The sequence below is a fragment of the Entelurus aequoreus genome, linkage group LG22 (genome assembly GCF_033978785.1).
Source record: "Entelurus aequoreus isolate RoL-2023_Sb linkage group LG22, RoL_Eaeq_v1.1, whole genome shotgun sequence".
Taxonomy (NCBI): domain Eukaryota; kingdom Metazoa; phylum Chordata; class Actinopteri; order Syngnathiformes; family Syngnathidae; genus Entelurus; species Entelurus aequoreus.
This window is the reverse complement of record NC_084752.1, coordinates 45,720,690-45,746,840: the sequence shown is the minus strand read 5'-3', so window position 1 is coordinate 45,746,840 and position 26,151 is coordinate 45,720,690. Positions and strand designations below refer to the sequence as shown.

Genomic DNA, 26,151 nt, shown 5'->3' with positions numbered 1-26,151 from the left:
CGTCTTGTTTTATCATATATTGCTGCCTTCGCACCTGTCAATGTTTACTTTTGTATGCACATTAAATCAACAAAAAATCCTGACTTTGGAGCAATGTTCAAGGACTGTAGTATTTAGCCTGCACACACTGATGATTCTCTCTTTGTTGGACATCAGGTTGCAGGGGTCAAGGCCGTCACCCTCCCAGAATCCCTTCTGTTTGTTTCCACACTGGATGGAAGTCTGCACGCTGTCTCCAAACAGACCGGAGACATCAAATGGACTCTCAGAGAAGGTTTGAGTGTTACTAAAAGTTGCTTTTGTATATAGTGCAACCTCGAGCTAGGAACGTAATTGTATTGTAAATGGAAAATATGGTATAGTGAAGCATAGTTACCCATAAGAATGAATGTAGATGTGAATAATGTGTTCCAGCCTTGACAAAAGTCCCTATTTAGTGAAGGTTTGTTTATTTTGAATACATCACAACGTTCTTAACCTTTTTTGACCTCGAGACTCAACTTTTTTACTACAAATGGGCAGGGGCCTACTCAAATACACTGAATTAGTTATCATGCTCTTGTAAACACTTTTATGTTGTGCTCAAATAAATACAATTATTAGTGTTTCCTAACTCAACTGTCAATAAAAATAAAAGCTTGGGTGAAATTTCCAGATTAAAGGCCTACTGAAATGAATTTTTTTTATTTAAACGGGAATAGCAGATCCATTCTGTGTGTCATACTTGATCATTTCGCGATATTGCCATATTTTTGCTGAAAGGATTTAGTAGAGAAAATCGACGATAAAGTTCGCAACTTTTGCTCGCTGATAAAAAAAAGCCTTGCCTGTAGCGGAAGTAGCGTGACGTCACAGGAGCTAGTATTCCTCACAATTCCCCGTTGTTTACAATGGAGCGAGAGAGATTCGGACCGAGAAAGCGACGATTACCCCATTAATTTGAGCGAGGATAAAAGATTCGTAGATGAGGAACGTTACAGTGAAGGACTTGAGAGGCAGTGATGGACGTATCTTTTTTCGCTCTGACCGTAACTTAGGTACAAGCTGGCTCATTGGATTCCACACTCTCTCCTTTTTCTATTGTGGATCACGGATTTGTATTTTAAACCACCTCAGATACTATATCCTCTTGAAAATGAGAGTCGAGAACGCGAAATGGACATTCACAGTGACTGAACATGTAAATACACGATTAATACTTCAGCTTTGCGAAGCTAAAAAAATAGAAGCTAACCTAGCTGCGTAGCCAACGCGATAGCATAGCAGTCTCAAATGCAGATAGAAACTAAATTTTAAAAAAACCTGACTGGATGGATAGACAGAAGATCAATAATACTATTAAACCATGAACATGTAAATACACGATTAATAATATTCCGCTTGGCGAAGCTAAAAAAATAGAAGCTAACCTAGCTACGTAGCCAACGTGATAGCAGCAGTCTCAAATGCAGATAGAAACTAAATTAAAAAAAAAACCTGACTGGATGGATAGACAGAAGATCAATAATACTATTAAACCATGAACATGTAAATACACGATGAATAATATTCCGCTTGGCGAAGCTAAAAAAATAGAAGCTAACCTAGCTACGTAGCCAACGTGATAGCAGCAGTCTCAAATGCAGATAGAAACTAAATTAAAAAAAAACCCTGACTGGATGGATAGATAGAAGATCAATAATACTATTAAACCATGAACATGTAAATACACGATTAATAATATTCCGCTTGGCGAAGCTAAAAAAACAGAAGCTAACCTAGCTACGTAGCCAACGTGATAGCAGCAGTTTCAAATGCAGATAGAAACTAAATTTAAAAAAAAACCTGACTGGATGGATAGACAGAAGATCAATAATACTATTAAACCATGAACATGTAAATACACGATTAATAATATTCCGCTTGGCGAAGCTAAAAAAACAGAAGCTAACCTAGCTGCGTAGCCAACGTGATAGCATAGCAGTCTCAAATGCAGATAGAAACTAAATTTTTAAAAAAACCTGACTGGATGGATAGACAGAAGATCAATAATACTATTAAACCATGAACATGTAAATACACGATTAATAATATTCCGCTTGGCGAACCTAAAAAAACAGAAGCTAACCTAGCTGCGTAGCCATCGTGATAGCATAGCAGTCTCAAATGCAGATAGAAACTAAATTTAAAAAAACCCTGACTGGATGGATAGACAGAAGATCAATAATACTATTAAACCATGAACATGTAAATACACGATTAATAATATTCAGCTTTTCGAAGCTAAAAAAAATAGAAGCTAACCTAGCTACGTAGCCAACTTGATAGCATAGCAGTCTCAAATGCAGATAGAAACTAAATTTAAAAAAAACCTGACTGGATGGATAGACAGAAGATCAAAAATACTATTAAACCATGAACATGTAAATACACGATTAATAATATTCCGCTTGGCGAAGCTAAAAAACAGAAGCTAACCTAGCTGCGTAGCTAACTTAGATGCGGCGGCGGGCGTTGTACGCTTTTGACGACACCCCGGCCGCCATCAGAGTCGGCAAGAAACATATATTTCCCCAAAGTTACGTACGTGACAGGCACATATCGACACGCACGTACGGGCAAGCGATCAAATGTTTGGAAGCCAAAGCTGTACTCACCGTAGTGCGTCTGTTATCCTGCTCAAAACACAACACAACCTCCTGGTGTTGGTGTTGCTGTAGTCCGCCGCTCCACCGATCGCACCTACAACTTTCTTATTTGCAGTCTCCATTGTCCATTAAACAAATTGCTCAATCGCTTTATTAACAAGCGGTAACTGGTTGTAGTTCAAAAAGTAACGCACACACATACACGAGCTGCTGTTAGCCACAAGTCACGCTCACACACACTCAAGTTCTCCGCCAACTCACTCGCCCTTAAAGACACAGTACACTAATGCAAATATCACAGATATTACAGTATTGTACTTAGCCGCTAAGACACCGATCGATCCCACCTACAACGTTCTTCTTTGCAGCCTCCATTGTCCATTAAACAAATTGCAAAAGATTCACCAACACAGATGTCCAGAATACTGTGGAATTTTGTCGAAGAAAACAAGAGGCTTTTCTATCGGGTCCGATGGGGTCCAACCACTTCCGTTGCTTTTGTGACGTCACGCGCATAAATCATATCCAAAGGAGTTTTTCAAGCGGAAGTGTGGCGGGAATTTTAAAATGTCACTTTATAAGTTAACCCGGCCGTATTGGCGTGTGTTGCAATGTTAAGATGTCATCATTGATATAAACTATCAGACTGCGTGGTTGGTAGTAGTGGCTTTCAGTAGGCCTTTAAGCTAAAATGCACTATCAACTTTACAGGTAAAACTTTTGAATGCACATGTCCAACTGTTAAATGTTTCACTCCTTTTTGTTCAATTGGAATTTGGTATGTGAACAGTCCTCTTCATTATACATTTGTTGACATCACAAGACCACAACAAACAATTAGGGGAAACAGGATGTTGTCAGTGAAGCAAGGGAGAACAAACTTTATCCAGCGAAGGCCGTATTTTGTACATTAAATATACTGAATCCAATACATTGTAGGTCAATAGCTGGGTCTAGGAGTGTCCAAAAAAAAAAGAAGATTTTTACTGAATCACAATTCTTATTTGCAATGATTCTTAATCGATTAAAAAAAAAAAGTTTTCTAAAAAAAAATATATAGTTTTTTAATAATTAATATATATATATTAGGGCTGCAACAACTAATCGATTAAATCGATTAAAATCGATTATAAGAATAGTTGCCGATTAATTTAGTCATCGATTCGTTGGATCTATGCTATGCGCATGCGCAAAGGCTTTTTTAAAAAAAAAAAAAAAAAAAAAAAAAAAAAAAATATTTTTTATTTTTTTTAAAAAATAAACCTTTATTTATAAACTGCAACATGTACAAACAGCTGAGAAACAATAATCAAAATAAGTATGGTGCCAGTATGCTGTTTTTTTCAATAAAATACTGGAAAGGATAGAAATGTAGTTTGTCTCTTTTATCCGATTATTAATCAATTAATCGAAGTAATAATCGACAGATTAATCGATTATCAAATTAATCGTTAGTTGCAGCCCTAATATATATATATATATATATATATATATATATATATATATATATATATATATATATATATATATATATATATATATATATTATAATAATTTATATATTACTGTCATGTCCAGTTATATAGTTGATATAGGTGCCCATATCTGCTGTACACGTTTACTTTACAAAAGAGAAGTGTTGGATACTTGCATTGTTGCCCTATTTGGATTTGACTTTATTACATGTTTAGATAGAATTTGACTAAACATAAACAGTTTTCTTTTAAGTAATATAAAAATTCATCAGAGCTGTTTATCTATTTCAGTGTTTTCATCAACCACTAGTGTGCCGTGAGATACAGTCTGGTGTGCCGTGGGAGATTATCTAATTTCACCTATTTGGGTTAAAAATATTTTTTGCAAACCAGTAATTATAATCCCCCAAAAATGTGCCGTTTTTGAGTGTCTGTACTGTCTGGAGATCGGCAGATTTACCACGTTATACTCTTCCATATCAGTAGGTGGCAGCAGGTAGCTAATTGCTTTGTAGATGTCGGGAACAGCGGAAGGCAGGGTGCAGGTAAAAAGGTATCTAATGCTTAAACCAAAAATAAGCAAGAGGTGAGTGTCCCTAAGAAAAGGCATTGAAGTTAAGGGAAGGCTATGCAGAATGAAACTAAAACTGAACTGGTTACAAAGTAAACAAAAACAGAATGCTGGACGACAGCAAAGACTTACTGTGGAGCAAAGACGGCGTCCACAAAGTACGCCCGGACATGACAATCAACAATGTCCCCACAAAGAAGGATAAAATCAACTGAAATAGTCTTGATTGCTAAAACAAAGCAGGTGTGGGGAAGACATGAAACTGCTACAGGAAAATACCAAAAAAAAGAGAAAAAGCCACCAAAATAGGAGAGCAAGACAAGAAGTAAAACACTACACACAGGAAAAGAGCAAAAAAGTCCAAATAAGTCAGGGTGTGATGTGACAGGTGACAGTACACCTACTTTGAGACAAGAGCTATATTGATCCATGCTTGGTTATGCTTTAAAGTCATATCCAACAATTGCGACAACGACTTTTTACTGTTTTTAATGATTTCTGCTGGTGGTGTGCCTCCGCATTTTGTCAACGCAAAAAGTGTGCCTTGGCTCAAAAAAGGTTGAAAAACACTGCTCTATTTTATAGAGGAATGCAGTTAATCATAGAACTGGCACCCAATGTTAGTAAAAAAAAGTATTGATTTTGAATCAAGAATCGTTTTTGAATTGAGAATCGATTCTCAATTGAATCATTACCCCCAATAATTGAATCGAATCATTAATTTATTAATTTTTTTTTCTTTTTTCCCCCGAATCATTAATTGAAAAGTTGTGCTTGTTTTTCCAGACCCCATTATTCAAGTGCCTCTCTACCTAACTGAGTGCGTCTCTCACACACACACATTTGCAACATTTCTTATCAATCCTCCCCTCTAATAAGTATGTTATTGCCTTCTCTGTGGTTCTAGACCAGGTTTTCTCCCAGACCCCAACGATGGCAGCTTATACATTCTCGGTGGGAAGCACAAAGAAGGTCTAATGGTAAGCATCAAGGTTTATTGATTGATTGATTGAAACTTTTATTAGTAGATTGCACAGTACAGTACATATTCCGTACAATTGACCACTAAATGGTAACACCCCAATAAGTTTTTCAACTTGTTTAAGTCGGGGTCCACTTAAATCGATTCATGATACAGATATATACTATCATCATAATACAGTCATCACACAAGATAATAATCAGAGTATATACATTGAAGTATTTACATTATTTACAATCCAGGGTGTGGGATGTGGTGGTGGTGGTGGTGGGGGCTGGGTTAGGTTTGGTTGGTATCAACACTTCAGTCATCAACAATTGCATCATCAGATAAATGGACATTGGAACAGTATAGGACTGACTTGGTAGGATATGTACAGCAAGTAGTGGACATAGAGAGAGAGATCAGAAAGCATAAGAATAAGTATCTACATTTGATTATTTACATTTGATTATTTACTATCCGGGGAGGTAGGATGTGGAGGGGAGGGTGTTAGTTTAGGGTTGAAGTTGTCTGGAGGTGTTCTTTTATTGCGGTTTTGAAGGAGGATAGAGATGCCCTTTCTTTTACACCTGTTGGGAGTGCATTCCATATTGATGTGGCATAGAAAGAGAATGAGTTAAGACTAGGGATGTCCGATAATGGCTTTTTGCCGATATCCGATATTCTGATATTGTCCAACTCTTTAATTACCGATATCAACCGATACCGATATCAACCGATATATGCAGTCGTGGAATTAACACATTATTATGCCTAATTTGGACAACCAGGTGTGGTGAAGATAAGGTACTTTTAAAAAAAAAATAAATAAAATAAGATAAATAAATTAAAAACATTTTCTTGAATAAAAAAGAAAGTAAAACAATATAAAAACAGTTACATAGAAACTAGTAATTAATGAAAATGAGTAAAATTAACTGTTAAAGGTTAGTACTATTAGTGGACCAGCAGCACGCACAATCATGTGTGCTTACGGACTGTATCCCTTGCAGACTGTATTGATATATATTGATATATAATGTAGGAAGCAGAATATTGATAACAGAAAGAAATGGGGGGAGGGAGGTTTTTTGGGTTGGTGCACTAATTGTAAGTGTATCTTGTGTTTTTTATGTTGATTTAATTAAAAAACAAAACAAAAAAAAAACGATACAGATAATAAAAAAAAAAACGATACCGATAATTTCCGATATTACATTTTAACGCATTTATCGACATCCCTAGTTAAGACCTTTGTTAGTTCGGAATCTGGGTTTAACGTGGTTACTGGAGCTCCCCCTGGTGTTGTGGTTATGGCGGTCATTTACGTTAAGGAAGTAGTTTGACATGTACTTCGGTATCAGGGAGGTGTAGCGGATTTTATAGACCAGGCTCAGTGCAAGTTGTTTGACTCTGTCCTCCACCCTGAGCCAGCCCACTTTGGAGAAGTGGGTAGGAGTGAGGTGGGATCTGGGGTGGAGGTCTAGAAGTAACCTGACTAGCTTGTTCTGGGATGTTTGGAGTTTAGATTTGAGGGTTTTGGAGGTGCTAGGGTACCAGGAGGTGCATGCGTAATCGAAAAAGGGTGGAATGAGAGTTCCCGCTAGAATCTTCATGGTGCTAATATATTTAATATCTCCTTGTGTTCAGTTTGTAACTTCCTGATTGTGAATCTTTTCCAGAAACTTCCATTCACCATCCCAGAGCTCGTTCAGTCAGCTCCGTGCAGGAGTTCTGATGGTGTCCTCTATACAGGTAGAATGCACGTAACCAACACATATTTCGCTCATCCGACCAATCCAAACCACACTTTTCTCCATTCATGCAGCCGTCTACCTATTCACAACCACCCACCACCAGCTGTGCACCCAACATACCCATCATATCAGATTCCAGCAGAACCATCGACAATTGAATTGTCTTCATCAGTGCAATGGGCCACACAATAGGGCTGCACGATTATGAGAAAAAACACCATTGTGATTTTTGTTAGATTTTTATATTTTGTATATATATATAAATGCAAAAAAAATGCGAAAATAACAAGTGAAGGAAGACATGTTACTTTTAGACTGTCAATCAACATATTATTGTCTCAAGGCGCCACACATTAGAACAGGGGTCACCAACCTTTTTGAAAGCAAGAGCTACTTCTTGGGTAGTGATTAATGCGAAGGGCTACCAGTTTGATACACACTTAAATAAATTGCCAGAAATAGCCAATTTGCTCAATTTACCTTTAACTCTGTTATTATTAATAATTAATGATATTTACACTTAATTGAACGGTTTAAAAGAGGAGAAAACACGAAAAAAATGACAATTAAATTTTGAAACATAGTTTATCTTCAATCTCGACTCTTTAAAATTCAACCGAAAAAAAGAAGAGAAAAAATAGCTAATTCGAATCTTTTGGAAAAAATTAAAAAAAGAATTTATGGAACATCATTAGTAATTTTTCCTGATTAAGATTAATTTTAGAATTTTGATGACATGTTTTAAATAGGTTAAAATCCAATCTGCACTTTGTTAGAATATATAACAAATTGGACCAAGCTATATTTCTAACAAAGACTAATCATTATTTCTTCTAGATTTTCCAGAACAAAAATTTTAAAAGAAATTCAAAAGACTTTGAAATAAGATTTAAATTTGATTCTACAGATTTTCTAGATTTGCCAGAATAATTTTTTTGAATTTTAATCATAATAAGTTTGAAGAAATATTTCACAAATATTCTTCGTCGAAAAAACAGAAGCTAAAATGAAGAATTAAATTAAAATGTATTTATTATTCTTTACAATAAAAAAAATAAATTACTTGAACATTGATTTAAATTGTCAGGAAAGAAGAGGAAGGAATTTAAAAGGTAAAAAGGTATATGTGTTTAAAAATCCTAAAATAATTTTTAAGGTTGTATTTTTTCTCTAAAATTGTCTTTCTGAAAGTTATAAGAAGCTAAGTAAAAAAATTCATGAATTCATTTAAACAAGTGAAGACCAAGTCTTTAAATATTTTCTTGGATTTTCAAATTCTATATGAGTTTTGTCTCTCTTAGAATTAAAAATGTTGAGCAAAGCGAGACCAGCTTGCTGGTAAATAAATAAAATTTAAAAAATAGAGGCAGCTCACTGGTAAGTGCTGCTATTTGAGCTATTTTTAGAACAGGCCAGCGGGCTACTCATCTGGTCCTTACGGGCTACCTGGTGCCCGCGGGCACCGCGTTGGTGACCCCTGCATTAGAGCGATATGCAATAATTTGCTTTGGAATATATTTGGCTTGATGCAAACAGACTCGGAGCTTTTGTCTACATCAGAGTTCTCCACACTTTTTCAGCAGGCGTGCTACTTTTTAAACGACCAAGTCGAGGTAATCTATCTCATCTCTACATATATATATATATATACATACAGTCGCCATCCAAAGTGTACATACACTTGTAAAGAACATCATGTCATGGCTGTCTTGAGTTTCCAATCATTTCTACAACTCTTATTTTTTGGTGATGTAGTGATTGGAGCACATACTTGTTGCTCACAAAAAACATTCATGAAGTTTGCTTCTTTTATGAATTTATTATGTGTCTACTGGAAATGTGAGGGTCAAAAGTATACATACAGCAATGTTAATATTTGCTTACATGTCCCTTGGCAAGTTTACCTGCAATAAGGCACTTTTGGTAGCCATCCACAAGCTTCTGCTTGACCACTTGACCACTAAATTGCTGCAGTTCAGCTAAATGTGTTGCTTTTCTGACATGGACTTGTTTCTTCAGCATTGTCCACACTTTTAAGTCAAGACTTTGGTAAGGCCATTCTAAAACCTTCCTTCTAGCCTGATTTAGCCATTCCTTTACCACTTTTTGGGGTCATTGTCCTGTTGGAACACCCAACTGTGCCCAAGACCCAACCTCCGGGCTGATGATTTTAGCTTGTCCTGAAGAATTTGGAGCTAATCCTCCTTTTTTATTGTCCCATTGGCAGCAAAACAGGCCCAATACAGAGGACAAATGTCACCACACCTAGTGTGTGTGTGACAATCATTGGTACTTTAAAGGCCTACTGAAATGAATTTTTTTTTATTTAAAACGGGAATAGCAGATCCATTCTATGTGTCATACTTGATCATTTCGCAATATTGCCATATTTTTGCTGAAAGGATTTAGTAGAGAAAATCGACGATAAAGTTCGTAACTTTTGCTCGCTGATAAAAAAAAAACCTTGCCCCTACCGGAAGTAGCGTGACGTCACAAGCGGTAGTGCTGCTCACAATTCCCCGTTGTTTACAATGGAGCGAGAGATATTCGGAGTGAGAAAGCGACGATTACCCCATTAATTTGAGTGAGGATGAAAGATTCGTGGATGAGGAACGTTAGAGTGACGGACTAGAATGCAGTTCAAGAGATATCTTTTTTCGCTCTGACCGTAACTTAGGTACAAGCTGGCTCATTGGAATCCACACTCTCTCCTTTTTCTATTGTGGATCACGGATTTGTATTTCAAACCACCTCGGATACTATATCCTCTTGAAAATGAGAGTCGAGAAGGCGAAATGGACATTCACAGTGACTTTTATCTCCACGACAATACATCGACGAAGCTCTTTAGCATGAGCTAACGTGATAGCATCTGTCTCAAATGCAGATAGAAACAAAATAAATAAATCCCTGACTGGAAGGATAGACAGCAGATCAACAATACTACTATCAGGAGACACCGAACCAAACACTGGACATGTAAATACACGGTTAATGCTGTGCCGCCTGTCGAAGCCTGGCAATGCTGTTGCTAACGACGCTAACTTAGCAACGGGACCTCGTCAGAGCTATGATAAAAACATTAGCGCTCCACCTACGCCAGCCAGCCCTCATCTGCTCATCAACACCCGTGCTCACCTGCGTTCCAGCGATCGACGATGCGGTCGGCGGCCCGGAGACGTAGGAAGTCAAGGTGAGGTCGCCGGCGCTAGCGTCTGCTATCCAACAAAGTCCTCCTTGTTGTGTTGCTACAGCCAGCCGCTAATACACCGATCCCACCTACAATGTTCTTCTTTGCAGCCTCCATTGTTCATTAAACAAATTGCAAAAGATTCACCAACACAGATGTCCAGAATACTGTGGAATTTTGTCGAAGAAAACAGAGCTCTGTGTATTGTGTCCAATAGGGTCCAAACACTTCCGTGGACCTCGCGACGTCACGCGCATACGTCATCCTCCAAAGGCGTTTTGAACCGGAAGATCCCCGGGAAATTTAAAATGTCACTTTATAAGTTAACCCGGCCGTATTGGCATGTGTTGCAATGTTAAGATGTCATCATTGATATATAAACTATCAGACTGCGTGGTCGCTAGTAGTGGCTTTCAGTAGGCCTTTAACTTTAGTGATGTCCGAAGGCTGATGCAGGCCCCGCCCACAAGTTGGAGCGAAAAGTTGGCGTTCCAAAATATGCAGGCACTCGTTAAAAAAAATCTGTTTTGGGGATCATTTTACCCGGAGTCCAGAATGATGAAATAAAAGCCAATGTTGTCAGCATTAGAAGGGCCTGTAACACAATCCTGTGTGTTTACAGGGAAAAAGCAAGATGTGTGGTTTGTGGTGGATCCTGAGACCGGTGAGAAGCAAACCAGCCTAACCACATCTTCGTCCGATTCCATATGTCCCAACACTCCCCTTCTCTACATTGGACGTACAGGTATGACACACATCATCACGGCAACACAGACACGCACGCGTCCTCCATTAGCTTGTCTTCTCTTCTGTAGAGTATGTAGTTACAATGTTCGATACCAAGACACAGGAGCTGCGATGGAACGCCACATACAATGACTACTCGGCTCCGCCCTATGATGAGAAACAAGACTATAGTAAGTAACTCAAGTGTCAAACGTCTTTTGTCTTGTCTGATTACGAGAGGACTGCATTACTGAGAAACACATGTTCAGATCATGTTATGATTCTTTGATATTTCCACCCCAGAGATGGCTCACCTTTTGTCCAGTGGGGATGGCCTTGTGGTTACAGTCGACAGAGAGTCAGGTAAGGACAGCGTTTCAAATAACCGCGTGATACGATAAGGCCGTTAGTAACGCCGTTACTTTTACTAGTAACAAGTAATTTAGTTAAATACTTTTATGTCCGTTACTACGCCGTCCACGAGACGTTTGGTGTGTTGGAAGCACAGCAAGTTCAATGCAGGAAATTAGAGATGTCCGATAATGGCTATTTTGCCAATGTCCGATATTCCGATATTGTCCAACTCCTTACAAAAAATTCAAAAAAACGGATTCGCTTCAGCAGCACAATTTTGGTGCTGTAGTTGTAGGAGATGTCTCAAAACGTCATCAGGAGTCCCGACAAAACCCGTAAATGTAAGAAAATGGAAGAAAATGCATATTTTACAAAAAAAAATTTTAGCAAAAAAGTCGTAAGGGGGGACCCTTACAAAAAATTCAAAAAAACGGATTCGCTTCAGCAGCACAATTTTGGTGCTGTAGTTGTAGGAGATGTCTCAAAACGTCATCAGGAGTCCCGACAAAATCTAAAAATGGCAGAAAATGCTTTTTTTGTGAAAACTTTTTTTCACAAAAAAAATTCAAAAAACAGACTTGCTTCAGCAGCACAATTCTGGTGCTGTAGTTGTAGGAGATGTCTCAAAACGTCATCAGGAGTCCCGACTAAACCCGTAAATGTAAGAAAATGGAAGAAAATGCATATTTTACGAAAAAAATATTTTTCAAAAAAGTCGTAAGGGGGGACCCTTACAAAAAATTCAAAAAAACGGATTCGCTTCAGCAGCACAATTTTGGTGCTGTAGTTGTAGGAGATGTCTCAAAACGTCATCAGGAGTCCCGACAAAACCCGTAAATGGAAGAAAATGCATATTTTACGAAAAAAATTTTTAGCAAAAAAGTCGTAAGGGGGGACCCTTACAAAAAATTCAAAAAACGGATTCGCTTCAGCAGCACAATTCTGGTGCTGTAGTTGTAGGAGATGTCTCAAAACGTCATCAGGACTCCCGACAAAACCTAAAAATGGCAGAAAATGCTTTTTTTGGGAAAACTTTTTTTCACAAAAAAAAAATCAAAAAACAGACTTGCTTCAGCAGCACAATTCTGATGCTGTAGTTGTAGGAGATGTCTCAAAACGTCATCAGGAGTCCCGACAAACCCCGTAAATGGAAGAAAATGCATATTTTACGAAAAAAAATGTTTGCAAAAAAGTCGTAAGGGGGGACCCTTACAAAAAATTCAAAAAAACGGATTCGCTTCAGCAGCACAATTTTGGTGCTGTAGTTGTAGGAGATGTCTCAAAACGTCATCAGGAGTCCCGACAAAACCCGTAAATGTAAGAAAATGGAAGAAAATGCATATTTTACGAAAAAAAATTTTTGCAAAAAAGTCGTAAGGGGGGACCCTTACAAAAAATTCAAAAAAACGGATTCGCTTCAGCAGCACAATTTTGGTGCTGTAGTTGTAGGAGATGTCTTAAAACGTCATCAGGACTCCCGACAAAACCTAAAAATGGCAGAAAATGCTTTTTTTGGGAAAACTTTTTTTCACAAAAAAAAATTCAAAAAACAGACTTGCTTTAGCAGCACAATTCTGATGCTGTAGTTGTAGGAGATGTCTCAAAACGTCATCAGGAGTCCCGACAAACCCCGTAAATGGAAGAAAATGCATATTTTATGAAAAATTTTTTTTGCAAAAAAGTCGTAAGGGGGGACCCTTACAAAAAATTCAAAAAAACGGATTCGCTTCAGCAGCACAATTCTGGTGCTGTAGTTGTAGGAGATGTCTCAAGACGTCATCAGGAGTCCCGACAAAACCCGTAAATGGAAGAAAATGCATATTTTACGAAAAAAAAAATTTTCAAAAAAGTCGAAAGGGGGCACCCTTACAAAAAATTCAAAAAAACGGACTTGCTTCAGCAGCACAATTCTGGTGCTGTAGTTGTAGGAGATGTCTCAAAACGTCATCAGGAGTCCCGACAAACCCCGTAAATGGAAGAAAATGGAAGAAAATGCATATTTTACGAAAAAAAATGTTTGCAAAAAAGTCGTAAGGGGGGACCCTTACAAAAAATTCAAAAAAACGGATTCGCTTCAGCAGCACAATTTTGGTGCTGTAGTTGTAGGAGATGTCTCAAAACGTCATCAGGAGTCCCGACAAAACCCGTAAATGTAAGAAAATGGAAGAAAATGCATATTTTAAGAAAACATTTTTTTGCAAAAAAGTCGTAAGGGGGCACCCTTACCAAAAATTCCAAAAAACGGATTCGCTTCAGCAGCACAATTTTGGTGCTGTAGTTGTAGGAGATGTCTCAAAACGTCATCAGGAGTCCCGACAAAACCCGTAAATGGAAGAAAATGCATATTTTACGAAAACATTTTTTTGCAAAAAAGTCGTAAGGGGGGACCCTTACCAAAAATTCCAAAAAACGGATTCGCTTCAGCAGCACAATTTTGGTGCTGTAGTTGTAGGAGATGTCTCAAAACGTCATCAGGAGTCCCGACAAAACCCGTAAATGGAAGAAAATGGATGAAAATGCATATTTTCCGAAAAAAAATTTTAGCAAAAAAGTTGTAAAAAATTGAAAAAAACGCATTCGCTTCAGCAGCACAATTCTGGTGCTGTAGTTGTAGGAGATGTCTTAAAACGTCATCAGAAGTCCCGACAAAACCCGTAAATGTAAGAAAATGGAAGAAAATGCATATTTTACGAAAAAAATTTTTAGCAAAAAAGTCGTAAGGGGGGATCCTTACAAAAAATTGAAAAAAACGCATTCGCTTCAGCAGCACAATTTTGGTGCTGTAGTTGTAGGAGATGTCTCAAAACGTCATCAGGAGTCCCGACAAACCCCGTAAATGGAAGAAAATGTATATTTTACGAAAAAAATTTTTTGCAAAAAAGTCGTAAGGGGGGACCCTTACAAAAAATTCAAAAAAACGGATTCGCTTCAGCAGCACAATTTTGGTGCTGTAGTTGTAGGAGATGTCTCAAAACGTCATCAGGAGTCCCGACAAAACCCGTAAATGTAAGAAAATGGAAGAAAATGCATATTTTACGAAAAAAATTTTTTGCAAAAAAGTCGTAGGGGGGGACCCTTACAAAAAATTCAAAAAAACGGATTCGCTTCAGCAGCACAATTTTGGTGCTGTAGTTGTAGGAGATGTCTTAAAACGTCATCAGGAGTCCCGACAAAATCTAAAAATGGCAGAAAATGCTTTTTTTGGGAAAACTTTTTTTCACAAAAAAAAATTCAAAAAACAGACTTGCTTTAGCAGCACAATTCTGATGCTGTAGTTGTAGGAGATGTCTCAAAACGTCATCAGGAGTCCCGACAAACCCCGTAAATGGAAGAAAATGCATATTTTATGAAAAAATTTTTTTGCAAAAAAGTCGTAAGGGGGGACCCTTACAAAAAATTCAAAAAAACGGATTCGCTTCAGCAGCACAATTCTGGTGCTGTAGTTGTAGGAGATGTCTCAAGACGTCATCAGGAGTCCCGACAAAACCCGTAAATGGAAGAAAATGCATATTTTACGAAAAAAAAATTTTTCAAAAAAGTCGAAAGGGGGCACCCTTACAAAAAATTCAAAAAAACGGACTTGCTTCAGCAGCACAATTCTGGTGCTGTAGTTGTAGGAGATGTCTCAAAACGTCATCAGGAGTCCCGACAAACCCCGTAAATGGAAGAAAATGGAAGAAAATGCATATTTTACGAAAAAAAATGTTTGCAAAAAAGTCGTAAGGGGGGACCCTTACAAAAAATTCAAAAAAACGGATTCGCTTCAGCAGCACAATTTTGGTGCTGTAGTTGTAGGAGATGTCTCAAAACGTCATCAGGAGTCCCGACAAAACCCGTAAATGTAAGAAAATGGAAGAAAATGCATATTTTAAGAAAACATTTTTTTGCAAAAAAGTCGTAAGGGGGCACCCTTACCAAAAATTCCAAAAAACGGATTCGCTTCAGCAGCACAATTTTGGTGCTGTAGTTGTAGGAGATGTCTCAAAACGTCATCAGGAGTCCCGACAAAACCCGTAAATGGAAGAAAATGCATATTTTACGAAAACATTTTTTTGCAAAAAAGTCGTAAGGGGGGACCCTTACCAAAAATTCCAAAAAACGGATTCGCTTCAGCAGCACAATTTTGGTGCTGTAGTTGTAGGAGATGTCTCAAAACGTCATCAGGAGTCCCGACAAAACCCGTAAATGGAAGAAAATGGATGAAAATGCATATTTTCCGAAAAAAAATTTTAGCAAAAAAGTTGTAAAAAATTGAAAAAAACGCATTCGCTTCAGCAGTACAATTCTGGTGCTGTAGTTGTAGGAGATGTCTTAAAACGTCATCAGAAGTCCCGACAAAACCCGTAAATGTAAGAAAATGGAAGAAAATGCATATTTTACGAAAAAAAATTTTAGCAAAAAAGTCGTAAGGGGGGATCCTTACAAAAAATTGAAAAAAACGCATTCGCTTCAGCAGCACAATTTTGGTGCTGTAGTTGTAGGAGATGTCTCAAAACGTCATCAGGAGTCCCGACAAACCCCGTAAATGGAAGAAAATGTATATTTTACGAAAAAAATTTTTTGCAAAAAAGTCGTAAGGGGGGACCCTTACAAAAAATTCAAAAAAACGGATTCGCTTCAGCAGCACAATTTTGGTGCTGTAGTTGTAGGAGATGTCTCAAAACGTCATCAGGAGTCCCGACAAAACCCGTAAATGTAAGAAAATGGAAGAAAATGCATATTTTACGAAAAAAAAATTTTGCAAAAAAGTCGTAGGGGGGGACCCTTACAAAAAATTCAAAAAAACGGATTCGCTTCAGCAGCACAATTTTGGTGCTGTAGTTGTAGGAGATGTCTTAAAACGTCATCAGGAGTCCCGACAAAATCTAAAAATGGCAGAAAATGCTTTTTTTGGGAAAACTTTTTTTCACAAAAAAAAATTCAAAAAACAGACTTGCTTTAGCAGCACAATTCTGATGCTGTAGTTGTAGGAGATGTCTCAAAACGTCATCAGGAGTCCCGACAAACCCCGTAAATGGAAGAAAATGCATATTTTATGAAAAAATTTTTTTGCAAAAAAGTCGTAAGGGGGGACCCTTACAAAAAATTCAAAAAAACGGACTTGCTTCAGCAGCACAATTCTGGTGCTGTAGTTGTAGGAGATGTCTCAAAACGTCATCAGGAGTCCCGACAAAACCCGTAAATGTAAGAAAATGGAAGAAAATGCATATTTTAAGAAAACATTTTTTTGCAAATAAGTCGTAAGGGGGGGATCCTTACAAAAAAATTCAAAAAAACGGATTCGCTTCAGCAGCACAATTTTGGTGCTGTAGTTGTAGGAGATGTCTCAAAACGTCATCAGGAGTCCCGACAAAATCTAAAAATGGCAGAAAATGCTTTTTTTGGGAAAACTTTTTTTCACAAAAAAAAATTCAAAAAACAGACTTGCTTCAGCAGCACAATTCTGGTGCTGTAGTTGTAGGAGATGTCTCAAAACGTCATCAGGAGTCCCGACAAAACCCGTAAATGTAAGAAAATGGAAGAAAATGCATATTTTACGAAAAAAAAATTTTGCAAAAAAGTCGAAAGGGGGCACCCTTACAAAAAATTAAAAAAAACGGACTTGCTTCAGCAGCACAATTCTGGTGCTGTAGTTGTAGGAGATGTCTCAAAACGTCATCAGGAGTCCCGACAAAACCCGTAAATGGAAGAAAATGCATATTTTACGAAAAAAAATTTTTGCAAAAAAGTCGTAAGGGGGGACCCTTACAAAAAATTCAAAAAAACGGACTTGCTTCAGCAGCACAATTCTGGTGTTGTTGTTGTAGGAGATGTCTCAAAACGTCATCAGGAGTCCCGACAAAACCCGTAAATGTAAGAAAATGTAAGAAAATGCATATTTTAAGAAAACATTTTTTTGCAAAAAAGTCGTAAGGGGGGACCCTTACAAAAAATTCAAAAAAATGGATTTGTTTCAGCAGCACAATTCTGGTGCTGTAGTTGTAGGAGATGTCTCAAAACGTCATCAGGAGTCCCGAAAAAACCCGTAAATGGAAGAAAATGGAAGAAAATGCATATTTTACGAAAAAAATTTTTTGCAAAAAAGTCGTAAGGGGGCACCCTTACAAAAAATTCAAAAAAACGGATTCGCTTCAGCAGCACAATTTTGGTGCTGTAGTTGTAGGAGATGTCTCAAAACGTCATCAGGAGTCCCGACAAAACCCGTAAATGGAAGAAAATGGAAGAAAATGCATATTTTACGAAAAAATTTTTTGCAAAAAAGTCGTAAGGGGGTACCCTTACAAAAAATTCAAAAAAACGGATTCGCTTCAGCAGCACAATTTTGGTGCTGTAGTTGTAGGAGATGTCTCAAAACGTCATCAAGAGTCCCGACAAAACCTAAAAATGGCAGAAATTCTTTTTTTGGGAAGACTTTTTTTCACAAAATTTAAAAAAAAAAACAGACTTGCTTCAGCAGCACAATTCTGGTGCTGTAGTTGTAGGAGATGTCTCAAAACGTCATCAGGAGTCCCGACAAAACCCGTAAATGTAAGAAAATGGAAGAAAATGTATATTTTACGGAAAATTTTTTTTGCAAAAAAGTCGTAAGGGGGGACCCTTACAAAAAATTCAAAAAAACGGACTTGCTTCAGCAGCACAATTCTGGTGCTGTAGTTGTAGGAGATGTCTCAAAACGTCATCAGGAGTCCCGACAAAACCTAAAAATGGCAGAAAATGCTTTTTTTGGGAAAACTTTTTTTCACAGAAAAAAATTCAAAAAACAGACTTGCTTCAGCAGCACAATTCTGGTGCTGTAGTTGTAGGAGATGTCTCAAAACGTCATCAGGAGTCCCGACAAAACCCGTAAATGTAAGAAAATGGAAGAAAATCCATATTTTACGAAAAAAAAATTTTGCAAAAAAGTCGTAAGGGGGGACCCTTACAAAAAATTCAAAAAAACGGATTCGCTTCAGCAGCACAATTTTGGTGCTGTAGTTGTAGGAGATGTCTCAAAACGTCATCAGGAGTCCCGACAAAACCCGTAAATGGAAGAAAATGCATATTTTACGAAAACATTTTTTTGCAAAAAAGTCGTAAGGGGGGACCCTTACAAAAAATTCAAAAAAACGGATTCGCTTCAGCAGCACAATTTTGGTGCTGTAGTTGTAGGAGATGTCTCAAAACGTCATCAGGAGTCCCGACAAAACCTAAAAATGGCAGAAAATGCTTTTTTTGGGAAAACTTTTTTTCACAAAAAAAAATTTCAAAAAACAGACTTGCTTCAGCAGCACAATTCTGGTGCTGTAGTTGTAGGAGATGTCTCAAAACGTCATCAGGAGTCCCGACAAAACCCGTAAATGGAAGAAAATGGATGAAAATGCATATTTTCCGAAAAAAAATTTTAGCAAAAAAGTCGTAAAAAATTGAAAAAAACGCATTCGCTTCAGCAGCACAATTTTGGTGCTGTAGTTGTAGGAGATGTCTCAAAACGTCATCAGAAGTCCCGACAAAACCCGTAAATGTAAGAAAATGGAAGAAAATGCATATTTTACGAAAAAAATTTTTAGCAAAAAAGTCGTAAGGGGGGACCCTTACAAAAAATTGAAAAAAACGCATTCGCTTCAGCAGCACAATTTTGGTGCTGTAGTTGTAGGAGATGTCTCAAAACGTCATCAAGAGTCCCGACAAAACCTAAAAATGGCAGAAAATGCTTTTTTTGGGAAGACTTTTTTTCACAAAATTAAAAAAAAAAAACAGACTTGCTTCAGCAGCACAATTCTGGTGCTGTAGTTGTAGGAGATGTCTCAAAACGTCATCAGGAGTCCCGACAAAACCCGTAAATGTAAGAAAATGTAAGAAAATGCATATTTTAAGAAAAAATTTTTTTGCAAAAAAGTCGTAAGGGGGGACCCTTACAAAAAATTCAAAAAAACTGATTCGCTTCAGCAGCACAATTTTGGTGCTGTAGTTGTAGGAGATGTCTCAAAACGTCATCAGGAGTCCCGACAAAACCCGTAAATGTAAGAAAATGGAAGAAAATGTATATTTTACGAAAAAAAAATTTTGCAAAAAAGTCGTAAGGGGACCCTTACAAAAAATTCAAAAAAATGGATTTGTTTCAGCAGCACAATTCTGGTGCTGTAGTTGTAGGAGATGTCTCAAAACGTCATCAGGAGTCCCGACAAAACCCGTAAATGGAAGAAAATTGAAGAAAATGCATATTTTACGAAAAAAAAATTTGCAAAAAAGTCGTAAGGGGGGACCCTTACAAAAAATTCAAAAAAACGGATTCGCTTCAGCAGCACAATTTTGGTGCTGTAGTTGTAGGAGATGTCTCAAAACGTCATCAAGAGTCCCGACAAAACCTAAAAATGGCAGAAAATGCTTTTTTTTGGAAGACTTTTTTTCACAAAATTAAAAAAAAAAAACAGACTTGCTTCAGCAGCACAATTCTGGTGCTGTAGTTGTAGGAGATGTCTCAAAACGTCATCAGGAGTCCCGACAAAACCCGTAAATGGAAGAAAATGTAAGAAAATGCATATTTTAAGAAAACATTTTTTTGCAAAAAAGTCGTAAGGGGGGACCCTTACAAAAAATTCAAAAAAACGGATTCGCTTCAGCAGCACAATTTTGGTGCTGTAGTTGTAGGAGATGTCTCAAAACGTCATCAGGAGTCCCGACAAAACCTAAAAATGGCAGAAAATGCTTTTTTTGGGAAAACTTTTTTTCACAAAAATTTTTTCAAAAAACAGACTTGCTTCAGCAGCACAATTCTGGTGCTGTAGTTGTAGGAGATGTCTCAAAACGTCATCAGGAGTCCCGACAAAACCCGTAAATGTAAGAAAATGGAAGAAAATGCATATTTTACGGAAAAATTTTTTTGCAAAAAAGTCGTAAGGGGGGACCCTTACAAAAAATTCAAAAAAACGGATTCGCTTCAGCAGCACAATTTTGGTGCTGTAGTTGTAGGAGATGTCTCAAAACGTCATCAGGAGTCCCGACAAAACCTAAAAATGGCAGAAAATGCTTTTTTTGGGAAAACTTTTTTCCACAAAATTTTTTTCAAAAAACAGACTTGCTTCAGCAGCACAATTCTGGTGCTGTAGTTGTAGGAGATGTCTCAAAACGTCACCAGGAGTCCCGACAAAACCTAAAAATGGCAGAAAATGATTTTTTTGGGAAAACTTTTTTTCACAGAAAAAAATTCAAAAAACAGACTTGCTTCAGCAGCACAATTCTGGTGCTGTAGTTGTAGGAGATGTCTCAAAACGTCATCAGGAGTCCCGACAAAACCCGTAAATGTAAGAAAATGGAAGAAAATCCATATTTTACGAAAAAAAAATTTTGCAAAAAAGTCGTAAGGGGGGACCCTTACAAAAAATTCAAAAAAACGGATTCGCTTCAGCAGCACAATTTTGGTGCTGTAGTTGTAGGAGATGTCTCAAAACGTCATCAGGAGTCCCGACAAAACCCGTAAATGGAAGAAAATGGAAGAAAATGCATATTTTAAGAAAACATTTTTTTGCAAAAAAGTCGTAAGGGGGGACCCTTACCAAAAATTCCAAAAAACGGATTCGCTTCAGCAGCACAATTTTGGTGCTGTAGTTGTAGGAGATGTCTCAAAACGTCATCAGGAGTCCCGACAAAACCCGTAAATGGAAGAAAATGCATATTTTACGAAAACATTTTTTTGCAAAAAAGTCGTAAGGGGGGACCCTTACCAAAAATTCCAAAAAACGGATTCGCTTCAGCAGCACAATTTTGGTGCTGTAGTTGTAGGAGATGTCTCAAAACGTCATCAGGAGTCCCGACAAAACCCGTAAATGGAAGAAAATGGATGAAAATGCATATTTTCCGAAAAAAATTTTTAGCAAAAAAGTTGTAAAAAATTGAAAAAAACGCATTCGCTTCAGCAGCACAATTCTGGTGCTGTAGTTGTAGGAGATGTCTTAAAACGTCATCAGAAGTCCCGACAAAACCCGTAAATGTAAGAAAATGGAAGAAAATGCATATTTTACGAAAAAAATTTTTAGCAAAAAAGTCGTAAGGGGGGATCCTTACAAAAAATTGAAAAAAACGCATTCGCTTCAGCAGCACAATTTTGGTGCTGTAGTTGTAGGAGATGTCTCAAAACGTCATCAGGAGTCCCGACAAACCCCGTAAATGGAAGAAAATGTATATTTTACGAAAAAAATTTTTTGCAAAAAAGTCGTAAGGGGGGACCCTTACAAAAAATTCAAAAAAACGGATTCGCTTCAGCAGCACAATTTTGGTGCTGTAGTTGTAGGAGATGTCTCAAAACGTCATCAGGAGTCCCGACAAAATCTAAAAATGGCAGAAAATGCTTTTTTTGGGAAAACTTTTTTTCACAAAAAAAAATTCAAAAAACAGACTTGCTTTAGCAGCACAATTCTGATGCTGTAGTTGTAGGAGATGTCTCAAAACGTCATCAGGAGTCCCGACAAACCCCGTAAATGGAAGAAAATGCATATTTTACGAAAAAAATTTTTTGCACAAAAGTCGTAAGGGGGGACCCTTACAAAAAATTCAAAAAAACGGATTCGCTTCAGCAGCACAATTTTGGTGCTGTAGTTGTAGGAGATGTCTCAAAACGTCATCAAGAGTCCCGACAAAACCTAAAAATGGCAGAAATTCTTTTTTTGGGAAGACTTTTTTTCACAAAATTTAAAAAAAAAACCAGACTTGCTTCAGCAGCACAATTCTGGTGCTGTAGTTGTAGGAGATGTCTCAAAACGTCATCAGGAGTCCCGACAAAACCCGTAAATGTAAGAAAATGGAAGAAAATGCATATTTTACGGAAACATTTTTTTGCAAAAAAGTCGTAAGGGGGGACCCTTACAAAAAATTCAAAAAAACGGACTTGCTTCAGCAGCACAATTCTGGTGCTGTAGTTGTAGGAGATGTCTCAAAACGTCATCAGGAGTCCCGACTAAACCTAAAAATGGCAGAAAATGCTTTTTTTGGGAAAACTTTTTTTCACAAAAAAAATTTCAAAAAACAGACTTGCTTCAGCAGCACAATTCTGGTACTGTAGTTGTAGGAGATGTCTCAAAACGTCACCAGGAGTCCCGACAAAACCTAAAAATGGCAGAAAATGATTTTTTTGGGAAAACTTTTTTTCACAGAAAAAAATTCAAAAAACAGACTTGCTTCAGCAGCACAATTCTGGTGCTGTAGTTGTAGGAGATGTCTCAAAACGTCATCAGGAGTCCCGACAAAACCCGTAAATGTAAGAAAATGGAAGAAAATGCATATTTTACGAAAAAAAAATTTTGCAAAAAAGTCGTAAGGGGGGACCCTTACAAAAAATTCAAAAAAACGGATTCGCTTCAGCAGCACAATTCTGGTGCTGTAGTTGTAGGAGATGTCTCAAGACGTCATCAGGAGTCCCGACAAAACCCGTAAATGGAAGAAAATGCATATTTTACGAAAAAAAATTTTTGCAAAAAAGTCGAAAGGGGGCACCCTTACAAAAAATTCAAAAAAACGGACTTGCTTCAGCAGCACAATTCTGGTGCTGTAGTTGTAGGAGATGTCTCAAAACGTCATCAGGAGTCCCGACAAACCCCGTAAATGGAAGAAAATGGAAGAAAATGCATATTTTACGAAAAAAAATGTTTGCAAAAAAGTCGTAAGGGGGGACCCTTACAAAAAATTCAAAAAAACGGATTCGCTTCAGCAGCACAATTTTGGTGCTGTAGTTGTAGGAGATGTCTCAAAACGTCATCAGGAGTCCCGACAAAACCCGTAAATGTAAGAAAATGGAAGAAAATGCATATTTTAAGAAAACATTTTTTTGCAAAAAAGTCGTAAGGGGGGACCCTTACCAAAAATTCCAAAAAACGGATTCGCTTCAGCAGCACAATTTTGGTGCTGTAGTTGTAGGAGATGTCTCAAAACGTCATCAGGAGTCCCGACAAAACCCGTAAATGGAAGAAAATGCATATTTTACGAAAACATTTTTTTGCAAAAAAGTCGTAAGGGGGGACCCTTACCAAAAATTCCAAAAAACGGATTCGCTTCAGCAGCACAATTTTGGTGCTGTAGTTGTAGGAGATGTCTCAAAACGTCATCAGGAGTCCCGACAAAACCCGTAAATGGAAGAAAATGGATGAAAATGCATATTTTCCGAAAAAAAATTTTAGCAAAAAAGTTGTAAAAAATTGAAAAAAACGCATTCGCTTCAGCAGCACAATTCTGGTGCTGTAGTTGTAGGAGATGTCTTAAAACGTCATCAGAAGTCCCGACAAAACCCGTAAATGTAAGAAAATGGAAGAAAATGCATATTTTACGAAAAAAATTTTTAGCAAAAAAGTCGTAAGGGGGGATCCTTACAAAAAATTGAAAAAAACGCATTCGCTTCAGCAGCACAATTTTGGTGCTGTAGTTGTAGGAGATGTCTCAAAACGTCATCAGGAGTCCCGACAAACCCCGTAAATGGAAGAAAATGTATATTTTACGAAAAAAAATTTTTGCAAAAAAGTCGTAAGGGGGGACCCTTACAAAAAATTCAAAAAAACGGATTCGCTTCAGCAGCACAATTTTGGTGCTGTAGTTGTAGGAGATGTCTCAAAACGTCATCAGGAGTCCCGACAAAACCCGTAAATGTAAGAAAATGGAAGAAAATGCATATTTTACGAAAAAATTTTTTTGCAAAAAAGTCGTAGGGGGGGACCCTTACAAAAAATTCAAAAAAACGGATTCGCTTCAGCAGCACAATTTTGGTGCTGTAGTTGTAGGAGATGTCTTAAAACGTCATCAGGAGTCCCGACAAAATCTAAAAATGGCAGAAAATGCTTTTTTTGGGAAAACTTTTTTTCACAAAAAAAAAATCAAAAAACAGACTTGCTTCAGCAGCACAATTCTGATGCTGTAGTTGTAGGAGATGTCTCAAAACGTCATCAGGAGTCCCGACAAACCCCGTAAATGGAAGAAAATGCATATTTTACGAAAAAAAATGTTTGCAAAAAAGTCGTAAGGGGGGACCCTTACAAAAAATTCAAAAAAACGGATTCGCTTCAGCAGCACAATTTTGGTGCTGTAGTTGTAGGAGATGTCTCAAAACGTCATCAGGAGTCCCGACAAAACCCGTAAATGTAAGAAAATGGAAGAAAATGCATATTTTACGAAAAAAAATTTTTGCAAAAAAGTCGTAAGGGGGGACCCTTACAAAAAATTCAAAAAAACGGATTCGCTTCAGCAGCACAATTTTGGTGCTGTAGTTGTAGGAGATGTCTTAAAACGTCATCAGGACTCCCGACAAAACCTAAAAATGGCAGAAAATGCTTTTTTTGGGAAAACTTTTTTTCACAAAAAAAAATTCAAAAAACAGACTTGCTTTAGCAGCACAATTCTGATGCTGTAGTTGTAGGAGATGTCTCAAAACGTCATCAGGAGTCCCGACAAACCCCGTAAATGGAAGAAAATGCATATTTTATGAAAAATTTTTTTTGCAAAAAAGTCGTAAGGGGGGACCCTTACAAAAAATTCAAAAAAACGGATTCGCTTCAGCAGCACAATTCTGGTGCTGTAGTTGTAGGAGATGTCTCAAGACGTCATCAGGAGTCCCGACAAAACCCGTAAATGGAAGAAAATGCATATTTTACGAAAAAAAATTTTTTCAAAAAAGTCGAAAGGGGGCACCCTTACAAAAAATTCAAAAAAACGGACTTGCTTCAGCAGCACAATTCTGGTGCTGTAGTTGTAGGAGATGTCTCAAAACGTCATCAGGAGTCCCGACAAACCCCGTAAATGGAAGAAAATGGAAGAAAATGCATATTTTACGAAAAAAAATGTTTGCAAAAAAGTCGTAAGGGGGGACCCTTACAAAAAATTCAAAAAAACGGATTCGCTTCAGCAGCACAATTTTGGTGCTGTAGTTGTAGGAGATGTCTCAAAACGTCATCAGGAGTCCCGACAAAACCCGTAAATGTAAGAAAATGGAAGAAAATGCATATTTTAAGAAAACATTTTTTTGCAAAAAAGTCGTAAGGGGGCACCCTTACCAAAAATTCCAAAAAACGGATTCGCTTCAGCAGCACAATTTTGGTGCTGTAGTTGTAGGAGATGTCTCAAAACGTCATCAGGAGTCCCGACAAAACCCGTAAATGGAAGAAAATGCATATTTTACGAAAACATTTTTTTGCAAAAAAGTCGTAAGGGGGGACCCTTACCAAAAATTCCAAAAAACGGATTCGCTTCAGCAGCACAATTTTGGTGCTGTAGTTGTAGGAGATGTCTCAAAACGTCATCAGGAGTCCCGACAAAACCCGTAAATGGAAGAAAATGGATGAAAATGCATATTTTCCGAAAAAAAATTTTAGCAAAAAAGTTGTAAAAAATTGAAAAAAACGCATTCGCTTCAGCAGCACAATTCTGGTGCTGTAGTTGTAGGAGATGTCTTAAAACGTCATCAGAAGTCCCGACAAAACCCGTAAATGTAAGAAAATGGAAGAAAATGCATATTTTACGAAAAAAATTTTTAGC

At 37.4% G+C, this 26,151-nt stretch overlaps 1 protein-coding gene across 4 annotated transcripts in view; it reads left to right on the top strand.

The window, feature by feature from the left end:
* The window catches only part of LOC133639840 (serine/threonine-protein kinase/endoribonuclease IRE1-like), a 344,495-nt gene that overhangs the window by 254,599 nt on the left and 63,745 nt on the right, over window positions 1–26,151 (top strand). For 2 of the 4 annotated variants that reach the window (XM_062033488.1, XM_062033486.1), the window contains exons 2-8: window positions 157–274; window positions 5,460–5,493; window positions 5,581–5,653; window positions 7,320–7,392; window positions 11,207–11,329; window positions 11,400–11,501; window positions 11,614–11,673. The exons of the other annotated variants lie outside the window; for them this stretch is intronic. In XM_062033488.1, the coding sequence (XP_061889472.1) occupies window positions 157–274; window positions 5,460–5,493; window positions 5,581–5,653; window positions 7,320–7,392; window positions 11,207–11,329; window positions 11,400–11,501; window positions 11,614–11,673 (583 nt within the window). The remainder of the gene's footprint in view (window positions 1–156; window positions 275–5,459; window positions 5,494–5,580; window positions 5,654–7,319; window positions 7,393–11,206; window positions 11,330–11,399; window positions 11,502–11,613; window positions 11,674–26,151) is intronic. 4 annotated transcript variants of the gene reach the window in all.